We start from the raw sequence: 20,258 nt of genomic DNA on the forward strand, positions 1-20,258 counted from the left end.
GGAAGGAGTGCTCTCTGAGGGCCAAGAGAGAGGAGTGGTCAGTTAGTGTGAGGTAGGCCAAGTGTGCAGACGTGGAGAAGAAGCGCGGAGATTGAGCAGAGAGGAAAGGGTCATCTCCAGTGAGAGCGCATGAACTGGAGCCTGGTCTCCACGGTTGTACAGATACTAACGGTCCTGCAACAGACACCAGAGGAGTAGGAGGCTGTAAATGCCCTACTCCCATCTAAGACTTGAGGGCACAACAGCAGCTTAGATAGTGAGGCGGGACTCAGGAGAGAGGAGTCCCCGAGACGGGCTACAGCTGTCTGCCGTGCAAGTAAGGTTCTTGGGAACATCTGTCAGGAGGAACTCCAGTGTAACTCAGTACTGGGAGTACTTCATTCAAATAAGCACTAGGAAGGAGACTGCACAGCCCATCTGCTGAAAGAGAATCCCTGAGCTGCTTCCAGGCTAGCCTGCTCCGGTACCATCTGTAATCAGGACCCTGGACTGCATTTATCAAGTAAAGGTACCGAAATTGCACCCCGCTGTGTCTTTGTCTGCTTCCTACTTTTCCGGCACTGCTACATCCCCGTGCCAACTACACCTACACTGCCCTGGGACTACAGCTCCACCTGTGGGGAGCTTTTACATCTTTGCTGCAACACACCACCAGTCCCAGTGGATCTGCACGCAGAGTCGGCTTAACATCTCACTTGCCGAATACCACAGGTGGCGTCACAAACTATTCCATTAACTACAAACCACTATTCAATTCTCCACTCATTACTTGGGCGCCCAGGGCCATAGACCGGGTCACTGCTGCTGTGACACATCCCGCTGACACCGGCCCAGTACCGAGTACCCCACAGCCCTGGGAGGGCGACCCATCAACACCATGATATAAGAACCCCCACTACAATGTAAGTCATACACCTTGCAGAGCAGTCAGCCAATTGCTCCTTCAGACATTCGCTTTACCTTCTGAATATCCTCACCACCCATTTATGCTTATTGGGTTAAGTGAATATATTCTCAATGAAGTGTCTGGCAACGTTTCTCCAAAGTATGGCAAGGATTGGGCATACTAAAAATCCAGCATACCTGATTCCTTTCCCTAACCTAAGACATCTGCCATCAATTTGGACTTCCCCATACACAATAAAGGGCTGAGGTTCATATAATGTGTATGGCCACGACAATGCTACCTTTTCATCTATAACTGGAGACGTGTCCTTCTGTCCGAAGCCTCCGGCGCCTGTGCAGTGTGGTGCCGGAGTCAGCACGTGCATATAACGCACTAAGGCGCCAGTTTATTGAAGACACTGTGTATGCAAATTTGCAAACACAGTCTTCAAAAAAATGGCGCTGGAGTGTATTGCAGAGCATGAACTTGCCAGGTCCGTGCTCCACAATACATGCTGCCAGCCAAACAGAGGCCTTCAGCTGACGTCAGCGTGCACATGACTTGGTGCATGGCAGTGACGTCATGCGCCCCGGTCGCTTGAACACTGAAGTTAGCTGCTGGCTTCAGAAGACGAGGATGCACTGCAGGGCAGAGGTGAGTAGGAGTGCAACAAAAGAGGTGAGCACGTACTAATAAAAATGCTTGCGTTAAATAGCTAGTTAAAAATATCAGGGTTACTGGTGTCTTCTGTAATGTTTCTAAGTCTTGTCTATAGAATGGGAGGGTAACAAAAACATACTGTAAGGTGGCAGCTCGACAGTTCCTGGACGGGAAGCACGGGTCACTGTGGTACCATACAGGGGATGCAGGACCCAGAGAAGAAGGCTCCAGTACGTAAAGGTCTGGATTTTGGGTCTGGGTTTTAGGAACGGCCATAGAGCCGAGTGGGACTGGCCGTTCCCTTACCTCCAGTTCCAGGATTTGGAACTGGCTGTACAAGGCAGTTCAGCTGCCTCATTCAGTGTCTTGGAGTAGAGGTGGAAGTATGTCTATTGGTGTTAGTCCCAATATGTAGTAGGTGTAATATTAATATTAGTAAATACCTCCATCTAGAAATGTAGAATTGTTTTTCTGATTCACTATGTCTCTTTCCTCATATGCAGACATTGCAGGACTTCTGTGATTACAAACACTAGCAACTAGCTAACTTACTGTCACTATACCAGAGGTCGTAACCATGCATACCTAAGGTCCTGCACATGATGACAGACATAGCGAATCCAAAAACCTATACTACATTTGTAATTGGAGGTATTTGTAATTATCATTACTTCTACTACACCTATTGCATATTGGGATAGTATCTTGGAGATGAGAATACCACTTTAATGGTTGGGACTAGCCAGGCGTAGGAGGGGATGAAGTGAAGGGACAGTTTCCCACAGAGAAGGCAGATAGGGCTTAGCTTGCCGCTAGAGCAGACTATTGGTCTGATTAGTCAGCAGAGCCGCATGAAATAGTGTCCCTAAAGTGAGCGGAGATCGAGGCTACGGATAACGAGATCCAAAAGGGGAGACTAGGAAAAGTGTTAGTAGTGAGTAATTCTCTGGAGACGAGGTCTGGGGCAGGAAGCCTAGCAGTACAATATGGAATTATCTGATAGTCAAGTGACGGAGCAGCGCGGAGAAGAAAAGCAAGACAAAGAGAAAGAGAGTGCCTCATGTGGCAGTTCCAAGGTGTCTACATGCAGAAAAGCTAAGTAACGGCCATGGTGGTACGAGTAGCTCCAATAAAGGGAAAAAGGACGTGGAACCGCGGGTTGAAGAATAGGACTCTGGCTTACAGGTTACTGGTGTCGTTGTTGGAGTCTAGGGAAGCTCCTGAAGTGTTGTGCTGGATGGTGGTGAAGCCAGAGAGGAAGAAAGGTTAAATGTAAAACATACATGAAGTTTTGTGCCCGCTATCCACTATACATACTCCTACCCATGTTAATTGCTCACTAAAATACAATATATTTTTGAGTGATGGTCTCCCTCATTGAACTTTACAACAACTGGTCCTGACCAGCTAAAGGCACCAGAATCTTGCAGCCTGAAAATGCGTGTGCACTCAAAGAGTTACAGGCCATACACCCAGCCAGGACCCCAATTTCACATAACGTGCCAGGGCACGGAAGACGAGTACCTCGCCCACGGCTATCGCCCCGCGCCATGTTACAATTTAATAAACCACTCATTCCTATCCCCTCTGTACCAGTCTGTCATTGTAAATTTGTTTACTGTTAACGATATCTATAACTTTGTATGTAACCCCTTCTCATGTACAGCACCATGGAATTAATGGCGCCATATAAATTAATAATAATTTGTTTTGAGCCAAAGAACTGGAACTCTCTATGTGCACCAGCATCTACCAGAGAACTGAGCTCTTAGTGTAGGTGCACATGGTCAGTAAATGTTGCGGGTTGAACGCTGTGTTCTTCCGCAGCGTCCTGAGGTTACAGCATAGTGGATGGGATTTCAAGAAATCCCAAGCCCACTATGCATCCAGAGACACCCGGGGATCACCCGCGGAGAAGGACATGTGGCGCTTCTTTGCAAACTGCAGCATGTTAATTTACATTGCGGAAACATGAGTCTCCGCAAGATAAATTTCACCTGTACAATGTATTGGACGTGGTGATTCCGCACAGTTCAATGAACACATGCGGAATCACCTGCGTTCAAAAGCCGGCAGCGCTGTGGGTGCAATGGACATGTGCTGCGTTCAAAGCACTGCTGATTCCTGACCGTGGGCACATACCCTTACAATATGCAAAGCACAGACGTGCATGCCATACGAGAGCCATGTGTGGTCAGAAATATCGTGTAATAACTTAAAATGACCCTAATAGATTATATATAAAAAGGTGACCTTGTATACTTAGTAGAGTTAATCAAAAAAGTACAAGCGTCGGCAAAAAAAAAAATTTACCTTCAGACATGTGGCCATAATACGCCAATCATCATCGAAGAGCCCAAATTTTACACTATAATTTCTGCAATGGAGAAGATTACTGCCATGAAAGCAAGGCCATTAAGAACAGAGCTTAAAAGTGACTATGTCAGCACAGAATGACTGTTCAAACTAAGCCCCGCAGCTCAGTGCTTCATGGCGGGGACAAATCAATCATTTACCGTATATACATCTTCCCACTTGCTTGTTGTCCCTCTCTCTATAAACTGCTGCCTTTTTTGATTGACAGTCCTGGCTTCATAAATCCAGAGAAGGGACAACAGAGATGGAAACAAGCAGGTGGTAAAGTATATTTAAATGTTTGGGCACACCATTATGAACCGAGCGCATAAATATGGTTTGGACAGTCATTCAGAGAGGACAGACTCCTTTAATATGTAAGCAACTTTGGCAAAACGATACAACAAAGGGTTTGTAGGTTCCTCCTAAGAAAATGATACACTGACTACCATTATTGAATAGAGCCCTTTGCTTGGATGACAAGTTTTTACTGGGTCCTAGTGTTCGTATAAACAAAAAAAAAGAAAAAAAAAAAAGAAATTGGAGAATGCACGATTCTCTTTTGTATTTTGGATGACACTCGCCCATTTGAGTCAATGGGCGCGAAGGCAGAAAAAGTAAAAAAGAAAAAAAAACAGATTCATAATGTAAACTAAACTGTATTTGATTATTTACATTTTAAAAACTAATGATATACAGTCATATGTTAAAGTTTGGGCACCCCTATTAATGTTAACCTTTTTTCTTTATAACAATTATGTTTTTTGCAACAGCTATTTCAGTTTCATATATCTAATAACTGATAGACTCAGTTATATTTCTGGATTCAAATGAGGTTTATTGTACTAACAGAAATAGTGCAATCTGCATTTAAACAAAATTTGACCGATGCATAAGTATGGGCACCTCAACATAAAAGTGACATTAATATTTCGTAGATCCTCCTTTTGCAAAAATAACAGCCTCTAGTCACTTCCTGTAGCTATTAATGAGTTCCTGGATCCTGGATGAAGGTATTTGTGACGATTCCTGTTTACAAAACAATTCCAGTTCAGTTAAGTTTGATGGTCGCCGAGCATGGACAGCCCACTTCAAATCATCCCACAGATGTTCAATGATATTCAGGTCTGGGGACTGGGATGGCCATTCCAGAACATTGTAATTGTTCCTCTGCATGAATGCCTGAGTAGATTTGGAGCGGTGTTTTGGATCATTGTCTTGCTGAAATATCCATCCCCTGTGTAACTTCAACTTCGTCACTGATTCTTGCACATTATTGTCAAGAATCTGCTGATACTGAGTTGAATCCATGCGACCCTCAACTTTAACAAGATTCCCGGTGCCGGCATTGGCCACACAGCCCCAAAGCATGATGGAACCTCCACCAAATTTTACTGTGGGTAGCAAGTGTTTTTCTTGGAATGCTGTGTTTTTTAGCCTCCATGCATAACGCCTTTTTGTAAGACCAAACAACTCAATCTTTGTTTCATCAGTCCACAGGACCTTCTTCCAAAATGTAACTGGCTTGTCCAAATGTGCTTTTGCATACCTCAGGCGACTGTTTGTGGCATGCTTGCAGAAATGGCTTCTTTCGCATCACTCTCCCATACAGCTTCTCCTTGTGCAAAGTGCGCTGTATTGTTGACCGATGCACAGTGACACCATCTGCAGTAAGATGATGCTGCAGGTCTTTGGAGGTGGTCTGTGGATTGTCCTTGACTGTTCTCACCATTCTCCTTCTCTGCCTTTCAGATATTTTTCTTGGCCTGCCACTTCTTGGCTTAACAAGAACTGTACCTGTGTTCTTCCATTTCCTTACTATGTTCCTCACAGTGGAAACTGAAAGGTTAAATCTCTGAGACAACTTTTTGTTGAAAAGCTATGTTGAATAATCTTTGTTTTCAGATCATTTGAGAGTTGTTTTGAGGAGCCCATGATGCCACTCTTCATAGGAGAAACAAATAGGAGAACTAATTGCAAGTGGCCACCTTAAATACCTTTTCTCATGATTTGATACACCTGGCTATGAAGTTCAAAGCTCAATGAGGTTACAAAACCAATTTAGTGCTTCAAGAAGTCAGTAAAATGTAGTTAGGAGTGTTCAAATCAAGAAAATGATAAAGGTGCCCATACTTTTGCACCGGTCAAATTTGGTTTAAATGCAGATTGCACATTTTCTGTTAGTAAAATAAACCTCATTTGAATCTAGAAATACAACTGAGTCCATCAGTTATTAGATATACGAAGCTGAAATAGCTGTTGCAAAAACCAAAATTGTTATAAAGAAAAAAGGTTAGCATTAATAGGGGTGCCCAAACTTTAAAATATGACTGTATATATAAATTACAGATGACGCACAAATTTAAAAGAACGAACATATCGACGGCACAAGGATAAAACTGCCAATTTTTCCATACACATCTGGTCGCATCCTAAACTCCAGGGGTATAGCCATAAAGCAGGTTTCACAGATCCATGTTTGAACGTTCGGAGTACAGAACGATGCCTGGGCCGCCGGTCTCCAGGCGCCTACAGCCAGTCCATACTCGAACAAATTTGTGAAGCCGGCCTAAGGTGTGTACAGACAGCAGCAGCACACGGGCTTCCACATGAACACCAGTAGTAGAATGGCACATGCTGGGGCTCAGGAGCTACATCTACACCTTTATTAAAACACCCTTTTTTCATTCAAAAATCAGCAATAAAATAAATGTTACCTTAATTTTTTTTTTTTTGCACCAAACTTAAAAAGAAGATCACTGTTACAAGTCACGGTGGCCCACGCTCCTGAATGGGAAGATGTTGTACGATGAAATACACAAAAGAGAGTTGCATTTCCTTTTGATGACGATTATGGCTGCACATCCTCTTCTCGCATGCAGACATCATTTCATCTCGCACTCGAGATTTAGCTCTCGCTATACATTTAACTCATGTTAGATCAAACAATTCAGGATTTCAAACGGCTCATATAGTGCCAATTCAGCAACCTCGCCGAGAAAACTCATAAATATCATCTTTCTGACTTCCGTAACAGGAGCCCAAGGGAGGACAGTCTGGCTGCTTCTAATTGCTGGTTTTCCAGCACAAGATCACATTTTTTAATATAGAGAGATACAGTTATACAGCTCCCATTCAAGCCGAACAAAAGCATTTCTTACTGACAGCTAAAGTCAGGCCTATAATGGATAATTTATTAAAAAAAAAAAAAAAAAAGCCATCCGCTGTACAGGCAGGCGTGCCGTCAATATCCCCCATGCTCCGTGCCATATCATCAGCTGTTAGCTTTTAATAATCTCCTGCATACTGTATTACACAGAAAGGAAAACCTGCTCCCTACTAATATAAGTGCACACTCATCCTACCACATCATAGGGAAGACTAGTCCCTGCCCCGATATACAAAATGCAATTCTTAGTGCGTTACTGAAAAGAAAAAAAAAAAACACCTATATGAAACATCTGTTGTATCCAATTTTGGGACTGACCCCATGATCGCATATAAAGTTTACTTCCTCTCAAAAACAAGTGGAAGAACAGATGCGTTTATCCTTAATAACGCTGAAAATAATGTATTCCCCTGATTCACAAGAATGATTTACAAGGCGATATTATGGATTCCAGTAAGGAAGCGGGAACGTGTTCGCACCGCGGGGATCAAACCGTAATAAAATTCAAGGAACATGTAGTTATGGATTAATAAGCATGCGCATCTGCATTCAGTCCAGTATTAAATGGGTTGTCGAGGAATTTGATATTCGTGGTTTTTCCAGGATAAGTCATGAATATCAAAATCCGGGGGCCCAACAACCTCCACCAATCAGCTGTTTTAAAGGTCCTGTGTGAGGCAAACTGCAGTAATTGAGAACGGCCGTTACACAGTGTACAGAACTGTGTAATTTCACTGGACCATCAAACCGATGTAGCACAGGCGTTTACTTTTCAGGCCCGCCCTCCCATAAAACAAGCATGCACATAAACGTTGCAACAGCGCTTTCCAGAAGAGTCTTTGTTGGGGAAAAATCAGCGGGTGCTTTAAAAGGATTTTGAAAGCCTTAAGAGGTTTTACATAAAATCATAGAATGTTAGAGTTGGAAGGGACCTAAAGCGTCATTGTGTCCAACCCCCCAATTCACTAAACCATCCCAGACAGATGTCTGTCCAGCCTCTGTTTGAAGACTTCCATTGAAGGAGAACTCACCACCTCTCGTGGCAGCCTGTTTCACTCATTGATCACCTTCACTGTCAAATGTTTTTTTCTAATATCTAATCTGTATCTTCTGTCTTTCAATTTCATTCCATTGCTTCTCATGTTTACATGTAATTTCACCCCTTTCTGTTATTTTAGTTTATGCCCGAATATCCTATGAAAATACAAATAGCACATATTCACCTGCCGATCCCCTGCCATTTCTGTCCTGACATCTGGGTTATCTTGCAGTTTGCTTTATCATAGCCGCATTGCCGATGCATGACTGTGGCAATGGCAGCCAATCATGGATAATGGCGGAGAAGTCCTGTAATCCCACCAGTGGGATGGACATGTAGCAGAGGACCAACAGGTGATTCTCTGCTGTTTATTATTTTCAAAGCACTTGTTAAACCTAAGATAAAAGAAAGGGGTGAAAAGCCCCTTTATAGAGATCTGATCACTCGCCATAAATATGGAACTTGCCTACCTTGTATAAATAATAATAACTTCCTGTATCAGGCAGTGCTTTTTGTTTCTCTCAGTTCTTGGGATATGGCTCCCTCTCCCATGTACAGAAAGTTATAGACCAAGCTAAAAAGACTAGAGGTACACGATCAAGAGATTATCTAGTCTACAGTAGTTCTACCTATAGCCGCTCTCCCCCCTTTGTGGCATCTGTGATTGATCAGGCTTTTGGCTTGTCATATAGACCAATGCTCATCACAGGTAAGAACTGCAGCACAATATCATCTACGCGACCGTTATTAGCATACAGAGATTACCAAGATAATGGACCTGTCTCATTTTATTTATTACACTCACAATGCCATTCAGGTTTTAACAATGCAGCTTTCCCAATGCATGAAACACTCGGCTTGTGATGTGGAAGGCTAGTGATTAGGAGCCTATACAATGTGAACATGTTACTGGTGATTGCTTATGTGAGTAATCAGAAGGCGCGTACAGGAAAGAGCCCGAGTAAGGAAACACGCTCAAGAAATTGAATTCTATTAAAGAACAGAAGGTGTTAAAACTCCGACTCCTTATATCCAGGCTCAGCCACCCATAGAAGTAATAGACACTCCCGGTAATACCCAAGATGACAAAAGTATTAAAACGAGCTCCATGGTCAAATATTTGTGGAATCCTCCAGTGACAGCTAAAGCTTCACTAACAGGTGTCATGAAGTGTGGTTATGACAACACGCCCCACCAAAATCCTTGTGGGATCACCTAAATAAATAAATCGTGTCCTGTTGTATAACTTTCGAGTACTAGTCAACATTGCCAAAGGAAATATGTCCTATTACGCAGCTAGAAATTTCCTGGTATAAAACAAAGGCTGAAATAATGATCTATAATAAAGCCCCATTGTCTTAAAAACTGAAAACACAGATATGTTCAACTGCATTGTGTCCTTATGTTAGGTGAACAACACGCTAATCAGGGCTGTGGAGTCGGTGCTCTTTTTGGTGAAGTCGGAAAAAAAATGGACCGACTCCTAAAATATATAATAAATTGGGTACAGTAGTTCAATGCAGAATATGCTGAATATTTTTTCATAGGAATTTGGGAAAGTTATGAAATATCCTATAAATGGCTGTTCTATTCCTGATCTAAGGCTACATTCACACACAGTGCTTTTGCTGCGTTTTTTGAGGATAAGTTTTTCAGCTGCAAAAGCAGATCAGCTTTTTAAAAACCGCATCACCTGAAAGGTTTTTGAGCTCATATATTATGTTTTCAATAGCAAAAGCAGATTAGAAAAACGCCACACAAACTGACATGCTCATTCAACCCAAAAACAGATCCTCACAAAACGATGTGTCTGAATGTCATATCTTGAAACCCATTGACTTTGTAGGGATGCCCAGAGTCACTGCATTTTACTGCAAAAAACGGATCCGCAAAAATGCTGTACGTGAATCATGGCCGTAGCCAGTGAGAGACAGGGGGGCAGCTGCCCCCCCCTAGAAGCAGTGGCACGCACCTATCAAAGCTCACTTGTATGCTGCAGTGCTCCCGTCCTGCATCGGCTCCATACTGCAGGGGGCAATCTCCCCTCCTCTGTCCTGTCTTCTGCCGTCCTCACCAGAGGAGGGGGAGGGGTTCGTGCCCTGCACAGGATCCAATTCCTGGGCCCCGAGCTGGAGAAAGTTGTGCACACGCTGCAGCTGGTAATAAGAGATAGTCTGCAAGAGGGACATGTTGGAAATCTGATTGGAAAAGTGAGGAAATTGGTTATTGCCGCCAGAACCCCTAAAATTGATTCCATCTTGAAGAGACGTGCTGGTAAAGGGGCAAACGTCGATCAAGCCACTCAGTGGGGCAGCACTTATTTAATGATTGAGGAACTAAAACCGTTTCTTATAGATATGGCGAACCCTCAGGTAACCCTAAATGAAGGTCAATGGACACAGGTGGCTGAATTGAAGGAATTGCTTAATCACCCATTTACCATGACTAAAAAATTACAAGCTGAGGATTTAACTCCTGGCATTTTCATAAGGGAGTGGAAGAACTTGCTATTTTGCCTGTCCCAAAGAGGAGGTTTAATCGCAGATGGCATTTCTGCTTCAATGAAATGGAGAGAGACACAGCTATTGGAAAATAAAATTTTTCTGGCAGCTGTTTATGTGGACCCAAGTCATCGTATATTGCTTGATGATCAACAGCTTACTAAAGGAAAAGAAGCTCTGACTGAGGTAGCAGTTAGGATGAGTGGCCTACAGGAGGACTGCCAGGCGCAAGAGGACTCGGGTCCTGACAGAGCTACTGCTGCCATATCTTCATCCTCATCAGATGAGGAGTTTGACTTTGACATGTATTTGGATGACATGGAGCAGGCAAAGCGTTGCTGCAAGGAAAAAGATTTCACTCCATCTCCTATAGCAAGAAGATTGACCATATTTCAGCAAAATGTTTCACTTGCTCTCAAAGAAATAGAAAAATTCAACCGTTCATCAAAACTGACTGTGCATGAGGCAATTCCTTTATACCCGGAAATTGTTAGAGATGTTGCCCATGTGGTTACGGCTTTGCCACCATCCCAAGTTAGTGTAGAGAGGTTGTTCTCTAGCCTTAAAATTATTAGGCCAGATTTGAGGTCACCTATGAAGGAGGATCTGATGGAGGCAATTCTATTTCTTAGAACAAACTCATAGACTGCACAAATGCTATTTAGTATGTTTTTGTTGCAAACTACTGTTTTTTGCCACTTACATAGTTTATTACATAGTGTTATATATATATATATATATATATATATATATATATATATATATATATATATATATATATACACACACACATACACACTGTGTATATATATATATATATATATATATACACACACACACACACACACACATACATATACTGTATATATTCGATATTACATAAATTTACAATTTATTACAGTTTTTTGTGTTCTAAAGTTGTATTCCAATAAATATTATGTTCTATCTAAATATCTTGATTACTGTATCATAAAATGATTAAATGTCTGATGTTCACATTGTACTACAATAAATTTTTCACTTAAATATAAGCAATATCTGTGGAAGTCAGAGTTGGAGTCGGTGTAAGGGAAATTGAGGAGTCGGACTCGGAGGTTTGGCTTACCGACTCCACAGCCCTGACACTAATGGTATAATTTGTGGATTTACACTAGTATAATTCTAAAAATTTACAAACATAAGTAATAGATAACCATCATTACGATTTAGGAATATTTGCATACAATATTATATGCGTTTTCCAGGTCTTGAGGGGGTTTTACACATAGCGATATCGCTAGCAATATCGCTATAACGTCACTGGTTTTGTGACGCAGCAGCGATATCGCTATGTGTGATACTTACCTCCGACCGGCTCCCCTGCTGTCTGTCGCTGATCGCGCGAGATCAGCCGGCTCCATTTCTCGTCGGACGCTTCCTGTGGCGCCGACGAGCGACGCGTGGACGTCAGGGTCGCCGCATCTGAAAGGTAAGTATCGTCCGCTGTATCGCTGCTGCATCGCTGTGAGATCTGCCTGTTTGGCAGCTCACTAGCGATCATTTAGCGATGCACCAGCGATCCTGACCGGGTCGTATCGTGGTCGGGATCGCTGGTGCATCGCTAAATGTAAGGGCATGTGCACACATAGTTTTTTGTCTCTGCGGATTTTGTAGAGAAAACTGCAGGAAATCCGCAGGACAAAGTGCTGCGGTTTATCTGCGTTTTTTCTGCGGTTTTGCCCTGCGGTTTTACACCTCATAATGGATGAGGTGTAAAACTGCAGCGTTTCTGCACCAAACAATTGACATGCTGCGTTTTGAAAACCGCAGCAAAACCGCGTGGAAAAAAACGCAGCATGTGCACAGCTTTTTTTTTTATTTCCATAGGAAATAAAGGTACTGTACAACGCAGCAGAATCTGCTGCGTTTCTGCAGAGCCGGAAACGCAGCAGAAACCGCAAAGTGTGCACAAGGGACTTTAAACATTGCCGACTTTCCTTCAGGGAGGTCGTCAACCTGAGACCAGCAGGTATCTGAGCCCTTACATCCCAAGAAAAACTGATTTATGTGTGTGAGAACTGTATAAAGCTGAAAAGGCTTGTCCCAAGAATGGAAGTCATCTCCAGTACTCAGCTATCTCCAGCAAATATTGAATGGACCCTAGGACTTGCCTCAGTGTTCTCTAACAAGCCATTATTGGTGCACTCCATGGAATCTTTGCTAGAACTCCTAAAAATAAAACCTACATTATAAATACCTTTGCAGCAGTCATATTTGAAAGGTCTCTGTGTTAATCTGTGTACATGGCCTACGCTAGTCAATAAAGAAAAAATATATGTTAGCCGAGGTGCAGAACAAGGTTTCTTTCCCTCGGATTATATGCAAGCTTGAAATCAAGCAAGTTAATAGCACACAACGGATAGGAAATATTGCGGGTGTGAAGACACAAGAGCCGAGCTAGATTTCACCTTATAAAACAAAAAAACAAAGCAAAAATAAAAAACAACAACAACTAGTGGCTGATGTGTTGGGGTTAAAGCTGAGAAGAAGAACAGCGATGTGCACAATTCTGAATTCTATTACCAACTTACGTTAAGTTTTCTTAGCCTGAAAGTAACATTTGCCAAGGTTACAAGAAGTCCCACAAATACATTCCAAAATTTCGGAATCAGAAAGGGGAAAAAGAAAAACCCGCGCAGATCAATTTAATATACCGTAATCAGATTCAAGTAGGGAGACCCAGAAAAAGACAATTTTCAGTTTGGTTTGAGCTGAAGAAGAAGTCAGATCTACTTATATTCTGGATGTTCTTACAAATTAGAGGCTTCATTTACTGTGCACGAAGAGCGCGGATTTCGGAGGTGAGGCAATCATGAGGCGTGAAATCATCATTGGCGATATGAGGATATTTCACTTTACAGAAATGAAGACAGACATCAGAACATGAAGAAATCAAGCCAAGTAAACTGAATCCAGCCCGGCGTTGGCTCCGTGTCCTGCTGATGGATGGGTCACTAATCAAAAGACACAAGTTCATTTATGGAAGACACTTGGTAATATTTGCATTAATAAAATGGAGAATATCATGGATGATCTCTCTCCATCCTGACTAATCAGTCCCGTTCCTCTGGCAGACACATTCGTCTATATCATCATAGGTTTGTTTGAGCAGTCGATGGCCGTCTGAACAGTGGATCTGGTATCTCGCCAGCAGGTAAGGGACCTAGCAAACGTCTCTTACAAAGTGGTGTCCGTGATCTGGGGCCTCCGAAGTCGTTTAACCACAGAAACGCAGCGGTCAACTTCTGACAGCGGTATTTTGGGTGCTGAGGGGTTTACATAAAGCTCCCCGTCACTGCCATTTTGACTGTGAAACTCAGCACAAGGTTAGGCTTCAGGATTCACAGCAACACTGTGTTACATAGAACAAACAATCACACTGTCAGCGATACAAGCCCCGTACGGTGACCGAAAAAAATGCAGCCTTATATATAATAAGTGTTTTATCAGCAGGAGATTATCACTGCAGAGTTAGGTGTCTCGTGCTAGGCAATCCAGCTAATCTGTGTAACCCCGCCCCCACCACTGATTGGAAGCTGCAGGCAATGTACACAGGAAGGTACCAATCAGTGGTGTGGGTGGGGTTACACACAGCCCAGCATTGTGACCGCTGCTATATATGCTCCAAAGAAAACAGGGATTTGATTGAAACTACATCAGGCAGCCCAGTAAGTGATACATCCCTGGAATCAGGCTCTCCGCCTGTACATCATGATGCGCTCAGGATTATCTAGCAAACACCAGCTGACAGAATAATAAAACAATAACAATAGAAATAATAAGCTCTCAGAGGACTAGTATGAAAAAATGAAAGACGCAAAAATGAAAATGGTCTTCATCCAGAATAGGTTTAGCGGCACACACCTCATAGTGAACTTGGGAATTAGACCACCGTAGGAAACGCTCATCGTAGTAAGTTTCCCCCATACAGAGTCAAGTCATCACCACTTATAAGATCCTTTTTCTGTCAATGAAAATGTTCTTGCTCACAGTATATCCCGTACGTATCAGTGAAGAGTGCAGGCAGATTAGCTGACCCGCGTCTCCCCAGATAGAAACCGAGAGATGGAAACGGTGAGGATATTATACACAGAGTTGTGGCACAGCTCCTCGTTGCACTGATAAAGAGGTACCTCCATTGTACCGGTAAACCTATTTAGGACAAAATTCATCTACCGAAAATTTGCCATTTGTGGATTTCGATGCAGATTTCACCCCCTTTAGAATTAAGAAAGAGAAATACTGTATGTGGCACTTGTGCATTATTACAGATACTATGGATCAAAAATCTCCAACTTGCTGGTTTTTCCACTTTGCCGACACACCACAGCTGCCCCGAGCCCAAGGCTCTGCTCACAATCAGATTTTTGAAGCATTCAAGTTTTTCAAGCGGAAACTCTCCTGCTTTGGGGAGTCTATGGAAGAGCATTTTTTGCAACCTTTTGACTGGACAGGGCTGACTTTGGATAGGTTTTCTTCAGGATCCATTTTAAAGGGCACCTGTCACCATAAAAAAACCACTATTACCCTGCACATATGGGGTTAATCTGTAGGTGAACAGCGTTACTAACCTGTCCGGCGCCTGCACTTAGTAATGACCTGTATTTTCCCCGGCAGTGTCCCCATTTAAGTTACCGCACCCCAGGCCTTGACTGACAGTGGCCCCAATGAAGAGCAAGTGTCAGTCAGGTCAGGGGGCGCTTATGAACAGTATAGATTTCCCATAGAAATCAGTAAGTTCTCCAAGTGGTTTTGAGGAGGATTCTGGAGAGGATCCAGGCCCAAAAACTGACAGGGATCATCCTCCTTCTCCCCCGAGCTTCAATCTATCCAGAAAGCCAAATCCAGGCCATAGAATGATGTATTCCGAGGTGGGATACCAAGTTACAGAAGCCAACTCCTCAGCATCGTGCCGCGGGCTCTTATTTCTAGTGATGTAGGAGGTGTGCCCGCCATTCTCGGGCAATTATTGGGACCAAAAACATTTGGGAAATTTGTCTGGGACTTTGTCGCACAACTATTTTGGAGATGTGATTTGGCTGTAAGAAGTTTCATGCGACTTGCATTGATGTCAGACATGACTCCGTTGCCACAGACTTGCGACCACCACAGTTAGGCTAAGGCTACATACAAAGCGACATATGAGCGGAGCGCCTCGTTCCGACACTGGATTTAGCGATTTCCTATATTGTTGCATTGCAACCTACTGTGACACAGATATCAATGTATCGAACGGTGTTGGATTTTCTATCCATGTTTTAGGATGGGGCCACAGTTTTCTAAGAACACTCTAAGGAGGTGAATGGGGTTGTATCGTGAACCGCAGGGTACCGTTACCAACAAGTCTCTAAAAGTCAAACCCAGATGGATTCTTGTAGCTTGCTTGGCACAGTACTCTCTGATGTTATGGCCACGCTGTCCCTGGCACGACACGTTAGAATGTGACACCTTAGGAAATGATTAGATGTGATGTCGCCATGCAATACTGCAATCTACACGTCACTGTGTAGCCATAGCCTTAGGGGAACACTGTGACTTTTTGTAGCGCTACGGATCGGTTTTAACCATTAAATGGCAGCTGCAGTCCCTCGAATTGCATACAACGCATTGTACTTCTTTGGACTCCAGCCAAATCTTTAAACATCAGATCGGCAGCGCTATGAAAAGTTGCAGTGTAGCAGAGGCCAAAATCTGTACAAAAGTGTATTTCTGCGGCATCATTTGATCCCCCGATTTCTATTGAACAGTATTCACATTAGCAGAGCAACCTAAGCTAATCTAAGTGTGGTCCAGCCCAACTGCAGGGGGTTCACAGGTGGCAGCTGTATCTAGACTCTCAGTTCTGCATATTACGGCCGTTTCATACCAGTCTACAACATGGAAGGTGATAGAATATTTGTTCTCTCGTCCAGTAAATCCCAAGGTCCGTCAACATTTATAGAAAAGAAAAACTTTCTTTCAACATTTTGAAAGTAACGAATTAATATTTGATAAGTTTCCATTTCTCTTAATCCCGGCTGCTGGGAAAGGTCATTTTTTTTTTTGCACTGGAGACGAATCCCGTCCGCCATCACGGAGAACATTTACGCTCCCTGACAACAGCATTTATCAAAGTCATGGAACACAACACTTTCTCACCTGGGGTCACATTGACTGAAATTCTATTTCAGATTTTACAGCGCGGTGAGACAGGGACGGAATAACTTACACATCGCAAATCACAACACAGGTTGCGCACAGAAGCCGGATCTCCAGCCTCGTCACTCAGCACTTCATATAGTGTAATGAGCGGCCGGCAGCGCCACGTTCCTCCGTATAACATCACCTCGCTGTCTACATGTCGCACAGAGGTGGGGTTAGCCCAATCTGCAATTCTGATCAACACTGACAAAGATGAAGGACGGCGCCACGCTCCACCACGTGTATGGCCAGCACAGCATGCCAAGAGCACGGAGCGTCCCATAGACTACACAGCCACCGTCAACCATCTGCAACGCACAGTGACATAACATCACTTTGGGACCACAGGAGCCACTGTCACAAAAAGGCGGAAAGTCAGTGAGAATATGTGGAGCTCCCAGGTCCGGATCACAGTGTGTATATGACACGAGCACATCGCAATGCCAAGCACACGAGCCGCCATGCAGATATTTACCTTGGCACAAACACCGGCCAGACGACACTCACTCACGTCCGGCTGATCGCTACCATCATGCCCGGGTCTCCACGTGTGTGTATATAAGTATACAGATGGGCACAGGATGTGAGGCGCGAGAGACCGAAATTACACAGTGAGGTCTATAAGAAAAAGAGACTGGCGACGGACTGCAACGTGTACAGCGCTGCGGAATATGTTGGTGATAGATATAATATATAGATATATATAATCTATCGGAGCTCATATATTTGAATATTTCAGCACCTCACTTGCATACATGATCATATACATATGGTGCACACGGTAACATTTGGAAATTAGATTGCAAGCTCTTTAGGGGACAAACATCGACATAAGAATGCAGTGTAGACTATGGGGGAGCCATGGAAATACACTACAAATATATACAGGTGCACAAACCATAGGGATAGAAACATACACTGTGTATACTAGCCCCTACATAATGTATATATACACACGTACATTAGGAACATACACAAGTATATATAGTACACACACACACACAGTAGGTACACACACCGTAAATAGTCCATACACGCACCATACACAGTCCATACACACACGCACCATACACAGTCCATACACACACGCACCATACACAGTCCATACACACACCATACACAGTCCACACACACACACACACCATACACAGTCCACACACACACACACACCATACACAGTCCACACACACACACACACCATACACAGTCCACACACACACACACACCATACACAGTCCACACACACACACACACCATACACAGTCCACACACACACACACACCATACACAGTCCACACACACACACACACCATACACAGTCCACACACACACACACACCATACACAGTCCACACACACACACACACCATACACAGTCCACACACACACACACACCATACACAGTCCACACACACACACACACCATACACAGTCCACACACACACACACACCATACACAGTCCACACACACACACACACCATACACAGTCCACACACACACACACACCATACACAGTCCACACACACACACACACCATACACAGTCCACACACACACACACACCATACACAGTCCACACACACACACACACCATACACAGTCCACACACACACACACCATACACAGTCCACACACACACACACCATACACAGTCCACACACACCATACACAGTCCACACACACACACACCATACACAGTCCACACACACACACACCATACACAGTCCACACACACACACACCATACACAGTCCACACACACACACACCATACACAGTCCACACACACACACACCATACACAGTCCACACACACACACACCATACACAGTCCACACACACACACACCATACACAGTCCACACACACACACACCATACACAGTCCACACACACACACACCATACACAGTCCACACACACACACACCATACACAGTCCACACACACACACACACCATACACAGTCCACACACACACACACCATACACAGTCCACACACACACCATACACAGTCCACACACACATAATACACAGTCCACACACACACAATACACAGTCCACACACACACAATACACAGTCCACACACACACACACACACACACCATACACAGTCCACACACACACCATACACAGTCCACACACACACCATACACAGTCCACACACACACCATACACAGTCCACACACACACACACCATACACAGTCCACACACACACACACCATACACAGTCCACACACACACACACCATACACAGTCCACACACACACACACACCATACACAGTCCACACACACACCATACACAGTCCACACACACACAATACACAGTCCACACACACAATACACAGTCCACACACACACACACACACACCATACACAGTCCACACACACACACACCATACACAGTCCACACACACACCATACACAGTCCACACACACACACACCATACACAGTCCACACACACACACACCATACACAGTCCACACACACACACACCATACACAGTCCACACACACACACACCATACACAGTCCACACACACACACACCATACACAGTCCACACACACACCATACACAGTCCACACACACACCATACACAGTCCACACACACACCATACACAGTCCACACACACACCATACACAGTCCACACACACACCATACACAGTCCACACACACACCATACACAGTCCACACACACACACCATACACAGTCCACACACACACACCATACACAGTCCACACACACACACACCATACACAGTCCATACACACACACCATACACAGTCCATACACAGTCCATACATAGTCCATACACACACACCATAGCACCATACACAGTCCATACACACACCATACACAGTCCACACACACACCATACACAGTCCACACACACACACCATACACAGTCCATACACAGTCCATACATAGTCCATACACACACCATACACAGTCCACACACACACACCATACACAGTCCATACACAGTCCATACATAGTCCATACACACACACCATAGCACCATACACAGTCCATACACACACCATACACAGTCCACACACACACACCATACACAGTCCACACACACACACCATACACAGTCCACACACACACCATACACAGTCCACACACACACCATACCCCCAGGCCACGGGCAGCGCTCACCTCCTCGTCCGCCTCGTCCTGCTCCCCCGCGCACTGCCGTCCTGTCTCCCCTCCACGTCTTCCCGCCTCCTCCTCCAGTGTGAGGTGTGGACCCTCAGAGTCGCAGTCGGTGCTGCTCCCCCCACTAGACGCCTTCATCTCTCCCTCTGACAGGGTCTGCGATCCGGAGGAGGAAAGTGATGAAGAGGAGGAGGTGTCCGCTCCCTCGGAAACTTTGCCGTCCATCTCCCCGGAGTGTGCGCTTCCTGCGCTGAGAGGCGGCCGCAGG

General features: G+C 44.2%; 1 protein-coding gene across 5 annotated transcripts in view; it reads right to left on the minus strand.

Moving 5' to 3' along the window:
* MAST4 (microtubule associated serine/threonine kinase family member 4) overlaps nt 1–20,215 on the minus strand; it is a 699,637-nt gene extending 679,422 nt beyond the window's left edge. For all 5 annotated transcript variants that reach the window (XM_073584205.1, XM_073584199.1, XM_073584201.1 and 2 more), the window contains exon 1: nt 19,991–20,215. In XM_073584205.1, coding sequence (XP_073440306.1) covers nt 19,991–20,215 — 225 coding nt within the window. The remainder of the gene's footprint in view (nt 1–19,990) is intronic.
* Between the last annotated feature and the right edge of the window lie 43 nt (nt 20,216–20,258).

This window comes from Dendrobates tinctorius, unplaced genomic scaffold, assembly GCF_039654945.1.
Source record: "Dendrobates tinctorius isolate UK_male_01 unplaced genomic scaffold, ASM3965494v1 ptg000083l, whole genome shotgun sequence".
NCBI classification, from domain to species: domain Eukaryota; kingdom Metazoa; phylum Chordata; class Amphibia; order Anura; family Dendrobatidae; genus Dendrobates; species Dendrobates tinctorius.